This window comes from Macrobrachium nipponense, chromosome 21 (genome assembly GCF_015104395.2).
Source record: "Macrobrachium nipponense isolate FS-2020 chromosome 21, ASM1510439v2, whole genome shotgun sequence".
NCBI classification, from domain to species: Eukaryota; Metazoa; Arthropoda; class Malacostraca; order Decapoda; family Palaemonidae; genus Macrobrachium; species Macrobrachium nipponense.
In genome coordinates, this window is record NC_087212.1 from 17074836 (window position 1) to 17092902 (window position 18067).

The 18067-nt window shown below is 44.0% G+C and overlaps 1 protein-coding gene across 1 annotated transcript in view; it reads left to right on the top strand.

Moving 5' to 3' along the window:
• Positions 1-18067, top strand: part of LOC135197813 (U5 small nuclear ribonucleoprotein 40 kDa protein-like) — an 81226-nt gene that overhangs the window by 34763 nt on the left and 28396 nt on the right. The window contains exon 3 of the mRNA XM_064224947.1: positions 9369-9542. Coding sequence (XP_064081017.1) covers positions 9369-9542 — 174 coding nt within the window. The remainder of the gene's footprint in view (positions 1-9368; positions 9543-18067) is intronic.

Here is an 18067-nt window from a genome sequence, read left to right on the forward strand (position 1 = left end):
ATTCCGGAGTAGGCGGAGACTTCCAGAGCTTTATTAATAACAAGTAAGTTGAAGATTATAGTTGATATTACCTTTAGCTGGTTAAGTAACTAGTTTAAGTGTACACATACCGCCGGAAATAACTCCGGCGGCATTATTTGACAATACTCCTGTGTCTTTCCAACTTACAGATGGTTCGCTGCCAGGAGATGGGGTGCCCAGCCGTCCTTTATAAGCCGTATGGGCATGAGGTCTGCCGGTCTCATGCCAGCTGTGCCATCCACCTGGAGGGACGCGTGGTCTGGCACAGAAGCCTGCATGGTGTGTTACGGCCTAGTTAGGAACGTAACAGATGAGTCGGTAGGTAGCATCCTCGCCTCATTGTTACTCTGAATTCTATGTTACACATATCGATTGCGGATAGTCAAACTAGATAACGAGGAAAAGTACCTGACACTGGGGAACCTGGTTTGATTATCTCTTACAGGTTGATCTGACGCTCAAGGCCTCCTCGATGTCGACCCTTAAGGCCTGGGTAGGGGGGTTTGGAAGGAACGTGGGATCCGGCCAACCCTACGTGCTGTCGGAGGAGATGTGCTCCCTCCTCTACCCGAACGCCAAGGTTTCAGCAGCAGTAGCGGCGGAGATAGCGGCTCCCATCATGAAGCGGATCCGCCAAGAGACCCAAGCCCCCCCGGAGGACCAAGAGGGCTTGTGCGATGACATGACGGAGGAGGTGGCGGCCATCAGCCTGCACCGGGAGCCCATGGCCATCGAGGGCCAGGAGGAAGGTAGGGAGGTAAGTGAGGCAGGTGGTCGTGGGGCTAACGTTCTCTCCTTCAGCCCAACTCCTTCTTCTTTTCAGGGCTTCTCTGGGAAGTCCACGACCTTTGGGAATAGGTCGGGCTCGGTAATCCCCAAGGTGAAAACCTTGAAGACGAAGTCTCTGCCGAAGGCGGTTAGACCAGCCAAGCCTTCTCTGTAAGGCTCCGCCAGGTCGTCAATGGCCCTCAACCCTTCGACTTCCTTGGCCAAAGCTACTCCCCCACCCAAGGGGACGAGAGCTAAGACTTCTAAAGCCAGACCGACGGAGTCCGGCTTCGACCAGGAGGCTTTCGCCACTCTTCTCATGCAGAAGATGAGCGAAGTAGTGGACTCGAGACTTCAATCGATGTCCACTCAACTCGCCTCGGGTCTAGAGACATCCGGACAGTCCATCCTGTCTCTGACCCAAAGATTACAAGCCCAGAAGGAATTGGTGACCGGATTTCTCCAGTCCGGAAGCACACCACAGTCCTTTGCGGTGCCAGACGCATCCAAGCTCCCACCATTTGAGAATAGCAACCCATGGCGGTTGGCTCTTCATGCTCCATTTTCAGAGGGCAGGCTTACAATTGAGGGTTGCGGAACCTGACCCGTGGAAGACTATCAGTTCTTCCCGCTAGGCCTACAATTCCCCTTCCCGGGCTACGCTAGACTAGTCGAGGAAGCGTTGGTCAGGGTAGACAAGGTCCCGAAAGAGACAGTGATCTACCCTAGAGATCAGGCTCAGTCGGCATGGGTCCGCACCCTTACGGAATGGGAGTGCGTCAACACCAAGTTGACGCCCCACAAAGGTTGCTATACCATGTTTGTAGCGCCGGATAGCATCCTGACTCCTTGCACATCAAAGATTGCAGAATTGACACTGTAAGCTGGAATGGAGGACAAACCCATGCCTCAGCTAAAAGAGACGGAGGCTACCTCTTTGCTCTTTCCTGGAGATCTGGCACTCCGGCAACGTTCACGGTGGGCAAACTCGACCTGGAGTGTGCCTCCACACAATTCAGTGAACGTTTGCCTAGAATTCCGGATACCATGATTAAGGCGGAATTCGAAGCAAGATGTAGGCTGAGCAGGTCAATTAACTCAGGCACCACTGCAGAGTTGACAGCTTCTGTCTTTGCAGAGGAGCCTCTATTCCAGGTCCTGACGAAATCGCTGCTACAGGCTTATCAATTGGACCTGTATGATTTCATAGACGAGCCTGCAGGAAGCATGTCTTTGCTAATGCTGACCAAAACCTTCATGTCCGCTGGGGACTTCCCTTCAAAAGGAAGTTCGAGACCAACGGACCACAAACAAAAGTAGGAAGAGGCCTAGGAAGTATCAGCTTTTCCAGACCTCTCAGTCTCAAGCAGTGGTACAGGCAGTTCCTGTCTCCCAAATGAAGCAAGCCTTCGACATCTAAGGCACAACCACAACAGCAGTTTGTTCTGCTGCAGAGTCAACCGACTCAACAGCCTTCGAGTTCGGCTGCCCTTGTGACTTCCCCAGCCTTCAACGCCTCCTTTGAAACACGGGGCGTTTCGAGGCTATAATAGGCTCTCAAGGGGTAGCAGAGCCAGAGGTGCTTACCGGCAGAGAGCTGGCTCTAGAGTTCTCTCAAGAGGCAGAGGCTTCAGAGGAGGCAGAGGAAGTAAGACCTCAACCAGTCAATGAGTCTCTGCAGGTAGGCGGGAGACTGTACCTCTCCCGGGACCATTGGACCTTCAGTACATGGGCCCACAGTGTTGTATCGAAAGGTCTGGGGTGGAGATGGAAGAAAGGGCCTCCTCCACCAGTAAGTTTCCATCAGATTCCGACGACAGACCTCCTAGACTATGCCAAAGACCTTCTTCAAAAGAAGGCAATAAAGAAAGTCAGTCACCTGAAATTTCAAGGACGTTTGTTCAGTGTACTGAAGAAGGACTTGGACAAACGAAGAGTGATTCTGGATTTGTCCCGTCTCAACTCATACATTCAGTGCGACAAGTTCCGCATGCTAACCGTCTCGCAGGTGCGGACCTTACTTCCCCGTGGGGTCATCACCACCTCGATCTTACAGACGCTTACTATTATGTACCGATAGCAAGAAACTTCTCTCCATACCTAGGCTTCAAACTAGGAAAACAAGCTTACTCGTTCAGAGTCATGCCATTGGGACTCAACATAGCGCCCAGAATATTCACCAAACTAGCAGAGACAGTAGTACAGGAACTAAGAGCTCAGGGGGTGATGTTAGTAGCTTACCTAGACGACTGGTTCATTTGGGCAACCAACGACAAGGAATGTCGCAAGGCAACAGCCAAAGTAATAAAATTCCTAGAATACCTGGGTTTCCAGATAAACAAGGAAAAGTCCTGTCTCATTCCGGCGTCTCGCTTTCAATGGTTGGGAATTCAATGGGACCTAACCACACACAAACTATCTCTACCGCCAAAGAAGTGCAGAGAGATAGCGAAAGCTACAAGACAATTCCTCAAGAACAAACGGGCTTCTTGTCGTATCCAAGAGAGAATCTTAGGTTCACTTCAGTTTGCTTCAATAACAGATGTTCTGTTGAAAGCCAGACTGAAGGATATCAATCGGGTTTGGCGGAAAAGAGCCAACAAGTTCAGAGACAAAATCTTGATTCCGCCAATATTAAGGAAAAGACTCCGCCCATGGATGGAAGGCCGGAGTCTTTCCAAATCAGTGGCACTACAATTTCCCCTGCCGTCTCTGATAGTCCACACAGACGTCTCTCTGAACGGATGGGGGGGCTACTCTCAGTACAAGAAGGTTCAAGGAACATGGTCGACAACATTCCGCCAGTTCCACATCAACGTACTAGAGGCAATGGCCATTTTTCTGACCCTGAAACAACTAGCTCTGGCCAGGAACATCATATCAGACTAGTCTCGGACAGCGCAGTGATAGTTTATTGCATAAACAGAGGAGGCTCCAAGTCGAGCCAAATAAATCATGTGATGATTGCAATTTTTTCGTTGGCAATGAAACATCATTGGCACCTGTCAGCTACTCACCTGGCAGGAGTACGGAATGTCATCATGGACTCACTGTCCAGAACAACTCCGCTGGAGTCGGAGTGGTCCTTGGACACAAAATCATTCCATTAGATTTGCCAACAAATCCCGGGCCTTCAGGTAGACCTGTTCGCCACGGAGTCCAATCACAAACTTTCGTGTTATATGGCTCCCAATCTGGATCCTCTGGCTCACGCCACAGATGCGATGTCCATAGACTGAAACAATTGGCAGAAGATTTACCTATTTCCGCCAATAAACCTCTTGCTGAAAGTTCTACACAAACTCAGATCTTTCAGAGGACAGATAGTATTGGTAGCACCCAACTGGCGGAAGAGCAATTGGTTTCCTCTTGTACTAGAGTTGAAACTCCATCCCAGACGGATTCCCAACCCAAAACTGACTCAATTAGTACAAACTCGGACTGTGTCAGCTTCGTCAAGAATTCTGAATGCCCTAACTTTATGGACTTCATGAAGTTTGCGGCACAGAAGGATGCTAGTATTGACCCACTAAACACCCTGTTCGTGGAGTCAGACAAAAGAGAATCAACACTCAGGCAGTATGATTCAGCAGTAAGGAAGCTAGCCATCTTTCTAAAAGAATCAGATCTCCAGAAGATGACTACAAATCTGACAATTTCATTTTTTAGAACTGTTTGAAAAAGGCATAGCTGCTAGTACCATTACTACGACTAAATCTGCCTTGAGGAAGATATTTCAGTTTGGCTTTAATATTGATTTAACAGATTCGTACTTCTCGTCTATCCCTAGAGCATGTGCTCGTCTGAGACCGGTAGACCGCCCTCACACGGTCTCCTGGTTTTTAAATGACGTACTCAGGTTGGCTTCAGATACTGATAACAAATCATGCTCATATATAACCCTTCTCAGGAAAACATTATTTTTAATGAGTCTGGCCTCAGGCGCCAGAATATCTGAACTGTCGGCTCTCTCTAGAGAACCAAATCATATTGATTTCCTCCTGTCAGGAGAAGTTCTGCTCTCTCCAGATCAGAAATTCTTAGCAAAGAATGAAGACCCACAAAACAGGTGGTCTCCATGGAAGATTGTCCCTCTTCCACAGGACCCATCATTATGTCCTATTATTACATTAAAATCTTATCTGGGCAGAACTTCTAAAAAGTCTTCAGGTCCTCTTTTTATTAGAGAGAAAGGTGGAACCATTTCCTTGAAGGCAATCAGACAACAAATTCTTTATTTTATTAAACAAGCCAATCCGGATTCAGTCCCTCATGCCCATGACATCCGGGCAGTGGCTACATCAGTTAATTATATTCATCATATGAACTTGGAGGATCTTAAAAAATATACGGGTTGGAAATCCCTGACAGTATTTAAACGTCACTATCTGAAAAATCTAGAGGCCCTTAAATATTCGGCAGTGGCTGCAGGGAACATTGTCTCCCCTGATACGGCCTAGTTATGTAACTCTTATATCTTTATTTTATTATTTTGCTATTAATTATCTTTTGGTACTCACTCTCACCTACCTGCCTCGCTTGTAATCCCTGCCTTTCTGCCTTTTGTTCTGGACTGGATTGCTCATCAACCCACTCCTGTACATGTACTTAGTTCATTATTATATTTGTTTTTATGTTCATTACCTGTTGCTTTTTCCCAGGATAAGTATGGATTTGGTCATATTAGGTGCTTTTTACCATTTGTAACTTGTTATCCTTACCTTGGTTATTAAAACAATAATTTTAAGAAAATTTTTATTTTCCTTTCATTTAAATTTTTGTTTACCAAGCTTGTATGGCCAATTCTTTGCTACTATTTCACCGGCCGACACAGGTCGAGCCCAGAAAAGGGATTTTGACAAAGGAAAAATCTATTTCTTGGGGAAGACCTGTGTCGCCCGGTGAACCCATCTCACTCTTTTTCCTTTTCCCCACCCTGTAGCTGGCCCAAGCTTGGGTGCGTATTTCAGAAATGAGGGTTTCTGGCAGAGGTAGTAGTAGCGAGCGGAAGGTAGACGTTGTAACGGCATCTCTTTAGAGGGGGATTTTGAGAGAGGAGACTTCTAATTGGCAAAGCATCTGTGATAGTGGTTTCCACTCGCCCCTGTGCTATACCGACACCCTATGAGGGTGAGCAAGCTGGAGGTAGTAACTCTAGCATTCCATATGGTTTTTTTCTCTGGTATATTTAGCATTTATTTATACCTAGAAATGAGTGCTATAGGGACATTTCACCGGGTGACACAGGTCTTCCTCCAGAAATAGATTTTTCCTTTGTCAAAATTAGACTATATATTTTTACAAAAATGAATTTCAGTGGAAAAAACACAATTTGTGAATGAGTTGCAATTAGTAAAGGAAGCAATGTTAACAAAAAGATGTGAAGGGAGCAGGAAGATCCAGTTTTCTAGATCGAATAATAAGCGTACTTTGAGTTTTGCCTAATTTTAACTAAACTCTTATGTGATTCAGTAACAAAATCTACACTCAGGAAATGGGATTGGTATAATTAGAGTAGCATCATCACAGTAGTGACGATCTTGCGTTTAGTGACGATTGTATCTAACCGCACATGTGCGGCATCTAGATTGACACATTTTCCCAGTATTTCAAATAACATTTATGAGTAACAATAGTTACAGAGCGCTCAAACTTAAATATTAAAAGTAATAATAGAAAAAATTCACCAATGTTTTTAAGATTTTAACCAAATATTTGTCTCGTTTAGCATAGCCACCAGTCAAATATTCAGTCTTATAAATTAATTTTTGAATGTTTTACACAGTTCTTGAATTTCTGAAAACTTTTCATCAGTTGGGCTGCCAAGTCCATGAAGAACGTGAGATTTATAAGGGACTTTTAGAGCCAATAATACTATAACTCAATTTTCTTGTTTTTAGAGTAATATCATTGTTACTTTATTATTATGGAAGTATTTTATTAGCTGAACATATGCAGAAAGTTTAGTCAATACCACCCAGCTAATAAACTTGTACAAAGCTTGTAAAGTTTTCATACTAATATTAGTCATTGAAATTCACTTCAAACTTGCATATTAGTCTCAATAATATATTTATTTCACCAATTTACATCATAGTACGTATATGGGATTTTCAGCTAATTTGGTTGTATTTTAGTGCGAAATAATAGTGTCAAAATTAATGTACAGACAGTATAATAGACAGACTAAGGAACTGGCCAGTGATGAAACATGGCAATGTTTCATCACTGCCATGTTTCATCACTGGGGAGAGGGGACAGCTCAAGAAGGAAACAGAAGGAATAATAGCAGCGGCACAAGATTAGGCCCTAAGAACCAGATACGTTCAAAGAACAATAGATGGAAATAACATCTCACCCATATGCACGAAGTGCAATATGAAAAATGAGACTGTAAACCACATAGCAAGCAAAGCGCCTTGGTGGCGTGGTTAGTATTGTGCGGGCGTCCCACCTCGGTGGTCGCAAGTTTGATTCTCGGCCATTCCATAGAGGAGTGAGAGATGTGTATTTCTGGTGATAGAAGTTCACTCTCCATGTGTGGTTCGGAAGTCATGTAAAGCCGTTGGTCCCATTGCTGAATAACCACTGGTTCCATGCAACGTAAAAACACCATACATAAAAAAAAAAAAAAACATAGCAAGCAATTGTCCGGCACTTGCCAGAACCAGTACAAAAAGAGGCATGATTCAGTGGCAAAAGCCCTCCACTGGAGCCTGTGCAAGAAACACCAGCTACCTTGCAGTAATAAGTGTTACAAGCACCAACCTGGAGTGATAGAAAATGATCAGGCAAAGATCCTCTGGGACTATGGTATCAGAACAGATAGGGTGATTCGTGCAAATAGACCAGACTTGCCGTTCATTGACAAAATCAAGAAGAAAGTATCACTCATTGATGTCGCAATACCATGGGGTACCAGAGTTGAAGAGAAAGAAAGGGAAAAAATGGGTAAGTATCAGGACCTGAAAATAGAAATAAGAGGGATGTGGGATATGCCAGTGGAAATTGAACCTATAATCATAGGAACACTAGGCACAATTCCAAGATCCCTGAAAAGGAATCTGGAAAAGCTACAGTCTGAAGTAGCTCCAGGCCTCATGCTGAAGTGTGTGCTCCTAGAAACAGCGCACATAGTAAGAAAAGGGATGGACTCCTAAGGAGGCAGGATGCAACCCAGAACCCCTCATTATGAATATTGCCCAGTTGAATTGGAGGACTGTGATAGACCAAAAAATATATATATATATAACTATAATTACAAAATTCAAATGTGATAGTATCTTATAGAAATACAATAAGCTTTCCATTTTACTCTTAAATAAGGCTCTCTCTCTCTCCTACTCTACTCTTCTCTGCTTCTCTCCTCTCTCTCTTTTCTTCTTCTTTTTTTTTTCCTTTCCCCTCCCCATCCGTCTCTCTCTATCTCTCTACTCCCTCCTTCCCTCTCCGTCCTCTCTCTGTCTCCTCACTTCGTCTCTCGTCCTGTCTTCCTCGTCTCCTCGTCTCTACCCTCGCTTCAACCTTCTTCTCATCGTTGCGGTCTCATTCTACGCATCGCTCCTCTCCATTTCACGTCTCTCCTGGTCTCTGCTCTCTCCCTCTCTCTCTCTCTCTTCTTCCCTCTCTCCTCTCTTCTCTTCTCTCTCTCGTCTCTCTCTATCACACACAGATGTAGGGTTTTTGTATGATGGATAAATGATTGACGAATTTTCAAATATTAATATTAATGTAAACAGCAATAATATCAGATCATTAAAGAAAATAATATTGTGAATTACCAAGATTTTAGTTTAAGAATAAAAAATTATGTGTGAATGAAGGAAATCCCAATTTTCCCCCATCTTTCTTTTTAACTCCAGAGCTGTCAAATATATCAAATAATGTGACAGGACGGGCGTGAGTGTGTTGTGTTGCTGACTGAACGTTCATGTAATTTCTCTCTCCTCTCTCTCTCTCTCTCTCTCTCTTCTCTCTCTCTCTCTCTCTCTCCTCTCTCTCACTGAGATAAAAGAATTTTTTGTACATGTATGTATAATATATTTATTAATATTTTCAAATAATAATAATGATAATGTAACTTTAATTACAAAATTCATATGTGATAGTGTGTATTTTAAATAAATACAATAATCTTTCCATTTCACTCTTAAATAAGGATAACTCTCTCTCTCTCTCTCTCTCTCTCTCTCTCTCTCTCTCTCTCTCTCTCTCTCTCTCTCTCTCTCTCTCTCCACAAGATACGTACACCATAGGGGTAACTCTATTCCGTCTGTTTTGGCTGTAAGTGTTAGAAGTGTATGTATATATCTTCAAGGGCACTACCTACATTTTATGATAAAATGATAATTTACAGTACTAATTTTCAAATATTAAGTTTAATGAGATTAACCAAGAGCAATAAATTTTTTTCTCTCTTTCTTATGTTTGTTTATTGGTTTTCATTCAATAAATGTATGTCTTTTCACTTCTTTTTTGTCCTCTTTATCCAGATTTTGTATATGGGAGGAATCCTGCCTATAAAGTTAATGGTCTTTCAGTGTACAGAGTTGTTTATTTTGATTTCTCTTCTTTTTCAGTGTTCTGGAATGTGTATGGCGAGTGTGATAACTTTGGGTTGTTAATGGGACACACCAATGCAATTACAGATATGCACTTCTCAACAGATGGAGCTACATTATACACTGCATCAGCAGACAAAACTGTCATGTGCTGGGACACAACAAGTGGAACTAGGGTTAAAAAGCTGAAAGGTTTGTAAATATTTATTGCTAGACTCATAAAGAGTTGTCTTTTCTTATTTGCTGTTGTTGAATGAATCATTGCCAGCATTTATGGGGGTTGAAAGGGTGACTTACTACAAAATGTATATTCTTTTCGTCAAGATATAAAGGCCAATTTTTGTGTGTGAGAGGTTTGATGAGTATGATTTTTTAATGAGACTCATCCAATTTTGTTTCAGGTTAGTACATACAGTCAGCCCCCATTTACCATTGGTATCAGTTACTGGCATTTTGGTTTTAAGGCACTTATTCAATATATTCATAACTGAGTTGTACCCTCTGTAGGGTTTATAGCACTGTTGTCTGGTTATAGGTGGCTTAGCCTAAGTGCTGAGACTGCCTCATAAAATACATACAATGAATATGCATCTTTTCCTTGGCTCTTTTAGAAAGTTATCCTTTACTTTGCTGTATCCAATACTAATATAGTATGTAATCTTATATTACTATTGTATCATAAAATACAAACAAACCGATCATGTTTTGGTTTGAAAAAATCAGCTGACAAAGGTAAGTTTATTTCACCATATTTAACTCAATTCAGAGCAAGTTTTAGCTTCTATTTAGCATAAATTAATCTCTAGAAACTCTGTTTATATGGGACATGGTTATGTTTCATTATATGAAGTGTTTTAACCACCACGCTCAGGTATCGTGTATATATATATAATATATATATATATATATATATATATATATATATATCTATATATATATATATATATAATAATATATATAGATATATATATATATATATATATATATATATATATATATATATATATCCATATATATATATATATATATATATATCACATATAACTTTAACTTTGGGCATGGATGGGTATTGTTCACATACGATGAAGATTTTGGCACCATACAATTTGAACGAATTATCGTGATTCCTTTTATTTCTTATGGGATATTTGTTTCATACTTGGAACAAATCGTACTTCGAACAGCCTTCTGGAATGGATCAAGTTCGAAGTACTACTTTATATATATATATATATATATATATATATATATATATATATATATATATATATATATATAGATATATATATATATATATATATATATATATATATATATATATATATATATATATATATATATATACATATAAAGTACGTAGTTCTCAGATGCGTCACTAGAAGGTTGGAGAGCGCATATGGAGGAGCTGATGGTTTCAGCAAAATGGAACGGCGAGGACAGAAAACTCCATATGAACGTGCTGGAGCTAAAAGCAGCATTTCTAGCACTACAGGAATTCCGGGAGAGGGTGCAGGGGCATTCAGTGGTTTTGATGTCAGACAACACCACAGTAGTAGCTTACATAAGCAAACAAGGAGGTCTAGTGTCTCAACAGTTACATATGATGACAGTTCAACTTCATCAATGGGCTGTAGAGAACGTAGTAGACTTCAGGGCCAGATACATGCCAGGAAAAAGAAACGTAGTGGCCGACAAGTTGAGCCACAGGGATCAGATCCTGGGAAGGGAGTGGTCCTTGCACCAACAAGTAGTGGACAGAATGCTCAGGTTGTGGGAAAGGCCGATCATAGACCTATTCGCAAGCAGGTACAACAAAAAGTTGGGAGTGTATTGTTCGGTAGTCCCAGACGTAGAGGCAGTAGCAGAAGATGCTCTACAACACCCATGGGACAATCTGGACATCTACGCATTTCCTCCATTTTGTCTAATCCGTCGGGTTCTAAACAGGGTAATGCGGTCTCAGAACCTCAGAATGACTCTGGTAGCTCCGTTATGGCCAAAGGTGGAATGGTTTCCGGACCTCTTGGAACTCCTGATAGACGTGCCGAGAGAGTTACCCCCATGGAACAACCTGCTATGTCAGCCGCACGTGGAGAGGTACCACCAGTCGGTAAAGTCCCTATCACTTCACGGGTGGAGACTGTCGAGTACCTCTTGCGAGTGAGAGGGTTTTCGCAAAAAGCAGCAGCGCACATGGCAGGAAATATCAGAAAGTCATCAGCAGCAGTATACCAAGGAAAATGGTCAGCATACTGTGATTGGTTTCGTAGAGGGAACTTGTCTCCACTCGGTACTACTGTTCAGCAATTAGCAGACTTTCTGATATATCTTAGGACAGAAAGGCATATGTCTGTGTCTGCGGTGAAGGGGTACTGGGTGGCTCTAGCCTCGGTCTTGCGCATGAAAGGCGTGGACATTTCATCTTCATGGGAGTTGGCCATGTTGATGAAGAGCTTTGAGCAGTCATGTTCACCAAAGGAACTGAAAGCCCCAGATTGGGATTTGACCATGATACTGAGTAGTCTGACAAAACCCCCCTACGAACCACTAAGGCAGTCCACAGATAGGAGCCTGACCCTGAAGACAGTCTTCTTATTGGCCCTAGCTTCAACCAAAAGGGTGGAGGAACTGCATGGCCTGTCATCTATTGTAAAGCACTCGAAAGTTTGGAAGTCAATGGCATTCGAGTTTGTGCCAGAATTTGTGGTGTAGACACTAACCCCATCAATAGTGGATGGCAGATTTGACTCATTTTTTTTTTTTTTTTTTTTTTTTTTTTTCCTCCATACCTTCTCTGGTGTTTGGAAACGCCAAACAACTTTCACGTCCTTTTATTTAAAAGACGTTGCCCATAGTTCCTTGGATACCTTTTCCTTGGGTCCAGTGGTGGGTGCCCAGCAAGTGGTATACAGGCAGTCCCCGGGTTATGACAGTCTCGGCTTACGACGTTCCGAGGTTACGACGCTTTTCAATTACATTCATCAGAAATTATTTCCAGGGTTACGATGCATGTTCCAGGGTTACAACGCAAGCTCGAGAGTTACGACGCCTACACACGCTGATCTGGCAGATGAAATATGACACCAAAAATGCAAAATAATCAATATTTAAAGTTTTTTTTTTTATGAAAAATGCAATAAGAATGCAGTTTGTTCATGACACTTACCTGCCAGATATATATATAGCTGTATTCCTCTGACGACCGACAGAATTTCAAAACTCCCGGCAAACGCAGTGGTCGGCTAGGTGGTTAGTACCCATTCCCGCCGCTGGGAGGCGGATATCGGGAACCATTCCCATTTTCTATTCAGATTTTCTTCTGTCGCCGGTCGGTAAACATCTGTTTACAGACCTCCGCTTAGGATTTCGAAAACTTCATTTGTCACTTGAGTATTTGGATTGTCTTTTGGTTTCGGACTTGGCTTAGTGATTTGGCATACGCTATTGTGGTTTGGATTTTGATTTTGGCTTTGATTTTTTCTTAGAATTGAGATGTCTGGATCTAGTTCTACTAGTTTCAGTGTGGTGTAGAAGAATGTAAGGTGAGGCTACCAAAAGCCTCGGTAGATCCTCACACAGTGTGTGTGAATTGTAGAGGGCATGTTTGCTTGTTGGATGATAGGTGCAAAGAATGTGAAGTATTAACTGATGTCGAATGGAAGGCGTATGAATCTTACATTCGTAGACTTGAGCGTGACAGAATTAGGAGGTCTTCCTCCAGGAGTGCTTCTGTTAAAAGTCAAAGTAAAGTTGCTCAATCTAACATAAATGTAGAACATGCTACGCATAACCCTATAATTTCTCCTTCAGATAAGGAAGTGATTGTTACCGAAGGGAATGCCCTTTCTACCATTTTAGAATCGATTCGGAACCTTGAATCGAAAATGAAAGTGCTACAATCTAATGTGCAAAAAGTGTAGTGATAATGTTAGTGCCCCTAGTGAAGTGGAGGGGGCGTCAGATCGGTCCTATAATGCCTCCAGGTTGAGACCTCTGTCGGACTCCCAGAACACAGGGAATGGACATGTCGAAGGCCGAAGGAGGGTTACGGGAATAAACAACGGTCTCGGGGCGTCCCTCGGCAGATCCTGAAGACGCATCCCAGGCTGCCAAAGATCGCGCGCAAGCGCGAATCGTGAAGGAATGCTTCTCTTCCTCCGAGACGTCCTCACCTCACCGTGGGTGGGAATCTCGGAAGACCTCTCCGACTGAGAGTGGTAAGGAAGACGTAAGGTGTCGCACAAGCGGCCATCGTCTTTCTCGCCCTCTAGGAAAGGTCTTACGGAAGAGTACGCAGCCTCTCCAAGTGAGAGTGGTAAGGAAGACGTAAGACGTCGCACTGGCGGCCATCGTTTCTCGCCTCTTAGGAAAGGTCTTACGGAAGAGCACGCAGCTTCTCCAAGTGGAAGTGGTAAGGAAGACGTAAGACGTCGCACTGGCGGCATCGTCTTTCTCGACCTCTTAGGAAAGGTATGATGGAAGAGGACGCTTCATCGGGAGACGATCGAGCGTCCTCCGCCTCGATTTACGCTTCGGTCTTCTCCGGAAGACTTCGAAGACAGTATCCCGCACAAGAGATTTAGGACGCTTTCTGAGCGTCCTGATTCGAGTCCGGAGAGAAGGAAGAAGGCGTCCCCTCGCCCATCGTCTTATCAATAAAGGTTCATTCATCATATGGTTCTTTCACCATCAAAAAGACTCTCGAAGCGATTCGTCAACAGTTGGATACGTTTTTCGCAAGAAAGAGGAAAGATCACGTAGTCGTAAAAAAAGATCTTTGGCTACCCGTCAAGAAATCTAGACGTTTCTCCTGCGGCTTCTCTTCGTTCTTCGTCTTCGTCTGATCCGTCGCCTTCTAGACCTCATCGACTCAATCAGGAACGCGCAAGCGGTCCTGCTGGGGGAGTCTCTAGAAGTATTGGCGGTAAAGATAAAGACAATAGGTGCCGCACAGGCGGGCCGGCCGCCGTCGTCTTTTCCCAGAGTCGAAGAACGTTCAGAAGGATCGCTCAGGAATAGAATTGGGAGGAATGGATCTTGACTTACAGGAAGAGCATATTCAACAAAACAAACGCTTTGCTAACCAGGACGCTCGTAAGGACGTTTCTCGGGGACGCTCGGGGTCGGAACGTCGGCTGGAGAGACTCAGACGCACGATATTAGTTCAGAAGAAGGATATGAAGATGAATATGAGGAACGTTTTGTTTTTGAGGACGCGAGGCGTAGTGCTAGTAAGGACGCTCGTCGTCCTTCATATCAGTACGCGGTCAGGACTAACAAATGAGGACGCTTTCCAGGACGCAAATGAGGCGGACGCTTTCCAGGACGCAAATGAGGACGCTTTCCAGGACGCAAATGAGGACGCTTTCCAGGACGCAAATGAGGAGTTTCGCTTTTGAGGGCGTCTAGGCGTCCGATGCATAAAGTTATCCTGAGCAGAAAAGAACAGGTCGCTAGTCAGAAGGATAAGCGCCATATGCTTCAAGGTAGTAGGAACTACAATATCAGTGCTCTGTCAAGAGAAATCGTATGACGTCAGTTTGGAAAATTCGGAGAGCATAAACGTCAAGGTTAGGAGAACCATAAGCAAGAGAACTCTCCTCTTCAAAATGATTTCAAACACAAAAACCTACGGTTCGAAAGGGAGATGAAACTTTGGTTTCTCTTGTTCAATGCGAATAAGGCTATGTCTCATTAGAAAATAAATCGTCAAGCGAGACTGTTCGGAAGAGGAGGAGGATCCTACAACCTCATCCTCTGTGGATTATAACTCGACTATTGACCGTCTTTTAAAAGATTTGTTTCCGAGAAGTCCGAGCTCCAGTTCCTCTCTCTCCACCTTCGCAACTAACCTCTTCGAAGGCAAGGAAGACTCCAAATTTTGTCAAAATGGCCACCTCGCTCTCGACTAAAACGGGCTTTTAAACGAATCCATGATTGGATGGAATCCAAAAAGACAAAGGGCAAGACCTTCTTTGCACTTCCCCACAAGGCTTAGTGGAAGATCGGGGAAGTGGTACGAGACAGAAGAGGAAGCAGGCTTGAGAATCCCCCGCTTCCGCACAAGGGGATTTCGCCAACTTAGTGGAAGCTCCCTAGAAGATCTTACTGGCATCAGCGAAAGTTTCGTGGACAATGTCGGAGATAGATCACCATCTCAAAGGCCTTTATAAAACTTTGGAAGTTTTTAACTTTCTAGATTGGTGTCTGGCGTCTTGGATGTTCAGTCTAGAAGCCCAGATTCCATCTCATTGGAGGACTTAGCGAGTATTTGTCATGCATGGCAGAGCAGTAAGAGATGGCTCCGACGAGCTGGCATCACATTTTGCGGTCGGGTAGTCCTGAAGAAACGCGCACTCTTCTGTAGCTTCACAGCTAAGTCAGTGTCACCAGCGCAAAAAGCAGAATTGTTGTTCGCTCCCTTTTCTGCTCATCTTTTTCCACAATCGATGGTAAAGGATTTATCAGTAAATCTCCAAGAACGAGCGACGCAGGACTTATTGTCTCGGTCTTCGAAACGTCCTGCTGATCAGATGTCTTCAAGAACCATGCAAGCTTCTAGGAAGAATTATAAGCCCTTTCGTGGAAGAGCCTCTTCAAAAGCTGCTGCTCGAGGGAGGAGTTTCCCTAGGGGCAGAGCCCCCTCAAAAACCAGGGGAAAGAAATGACTTTTCGGCCCTCCAGGGACACCAGTCGGGCGAGACTCGCGCTATTCGCCGAAGCATGGAGGATAAGAGGGGCGAACTCTTGGTCACTCGAAGTGATCGAGAAAGGTTACAAAATTCCGTTTCTATCGAAACCACCATTAAGCATAACCCATAGACTTTCCGCCTCTTATCAAGGATTCAAAGCACGATCTTATTAGACCTTTTGGATCAGATGTTGGAAAAGAGAGCAGTAGAAAGAGTCGTGTCACGGAAACTCCCCAGGCTTCTACAACAGGCTTTTCCTTGTTCCGAAGCACTCGGGAGGATGGAGACCTGTCCTAGACGTAAGCAGGCTGAATCTTTTTGTAAGGAAAATAAAATTCAAGATGGAAACTGCACAGTCTGTTTTAGCTTCCCTGAGACCAGGAGATTGGATGGTGTCCTTGGATCTCCAAGATGCCTATTTCCATGTTCCGATACATCCTCGGTCCAGGAAGTTCCTCAGATTCGTTCTGAAAGGACAGGTCTTCCAATTCAGAGCTCTCTGTTTCGGGCTGAGTACAGCCCCTATGATATTCACGCTTCTGATGCGAAATGTAGCAAGATGGCTCCATCTCTCAAAGATAAGAGTCTCACTATTTAGACGATTGGCTGATCCGGTCACTTCAAAGGAAACAGTGTCTGAGGACCTACATACGACATTACAGCTGACGAAGGGACCTGGGCCTTTGGTCAACTTCGAGAAGTCCCATCTGATTCCCACCACAGTCCATCGTGTATCCCTGGGGATTCAGATGGATTCAGTGGCTTTCAAGCATTTTCCATCCCATAGAAACGTCAGCTAAAAAACAAATGCTTTTAGGAGAAAAGTATCGGGGTCTTCTTAGAGAAGGAAATATGCTCGGCGAGGGAAGGATGAGTCTGCTGGGGACCATTTCCTCGCTGGAGAAATTTTGTTTCTCTGGGGAAGGCGCACCTCAGACAGCTTCAGTTTTTCCTAGCAGACAACTGGAAGAAGGACAAAGAAAGACTAGACGAGATTTTGAGAATCCCTCAATCGATCAAAACAGCATTTGAAGTGGTGGTCCGATCCCGTAAAGCTATCGGAAGGGATGTCCTCAAGTTCTGAGCCCAGACCTAGTGTTGTTCTCAGACGCGTCCATGGACGGGCTGGGGAGCAACACTGGGGGAGGAAGAAGTGTCAGGCCTCTGGAGAGGGGAACAGAGGTCCTGGCTCATAAACCTCAAGGAGCTAGAAGCAATTCGTTTGGCACTTCAATGCTTCGAGTCAAGGATTGTGGGACGAATTGTACAAGTCAACTCGGACAACACCACGGCGCTCGCATATCTCAAAAAACAGGAGGAACTCTATCTCGCTCCCTGTTCAAGATAACGAGGGAAATCTTACTTTGGGCGAAGCTGAGAAATGTAACGATTCTAACGAGGTTCGTTTTCAGGACAGACAGAACACAACGTTCGTGCGGATCTCCTCAGCCGTCGACATCAAATGCTTCCAAACGAATGGACTCTCCATCCAGAGGTCTGCAAGGAGTTGTGGAAACTTTGGGGACGCACAATGGTAGACCTCTTCGCGACAGCAAAACGAAGAGGCTTCCGATTTACTGCTCTCCGGTTCTAGACCCAGAAGCAATAGCAATAGACGCCATGCTTTGGAATTGGAAGGGGATGGATCTCTACGCCTTCCCTCCATTCAAACTCCTGGGAGAGGTAATAAGGAAGTTTGCAGGCGTCGGAAGGAGCAAGAATGACGTTGATCGCCCCCTTTTGGCCTGCAAGCGACTGGTTCACAGAGCCATGTCATTTCTGGTAGATTTCCCAAGGACACTTCCAGAAAAAAATCTATCTACTCAGACAGCCCCACTTCGAGAGGTATCACGGAAACCTCTCCGCGCTGAGTCTGACTGCATTCAGACTATCCAAAAGTTGGCCAGAGCGAGAGGTTTTTCAAGATCGGTGGCAAGAGCTATTGCCAGCGCTAGAAGAACTTCTTCTCCCAAGCTGTCTACCAACAATCGAAGTTGGGCTGTCTTCAGAGGTTGGTGTAGAAGG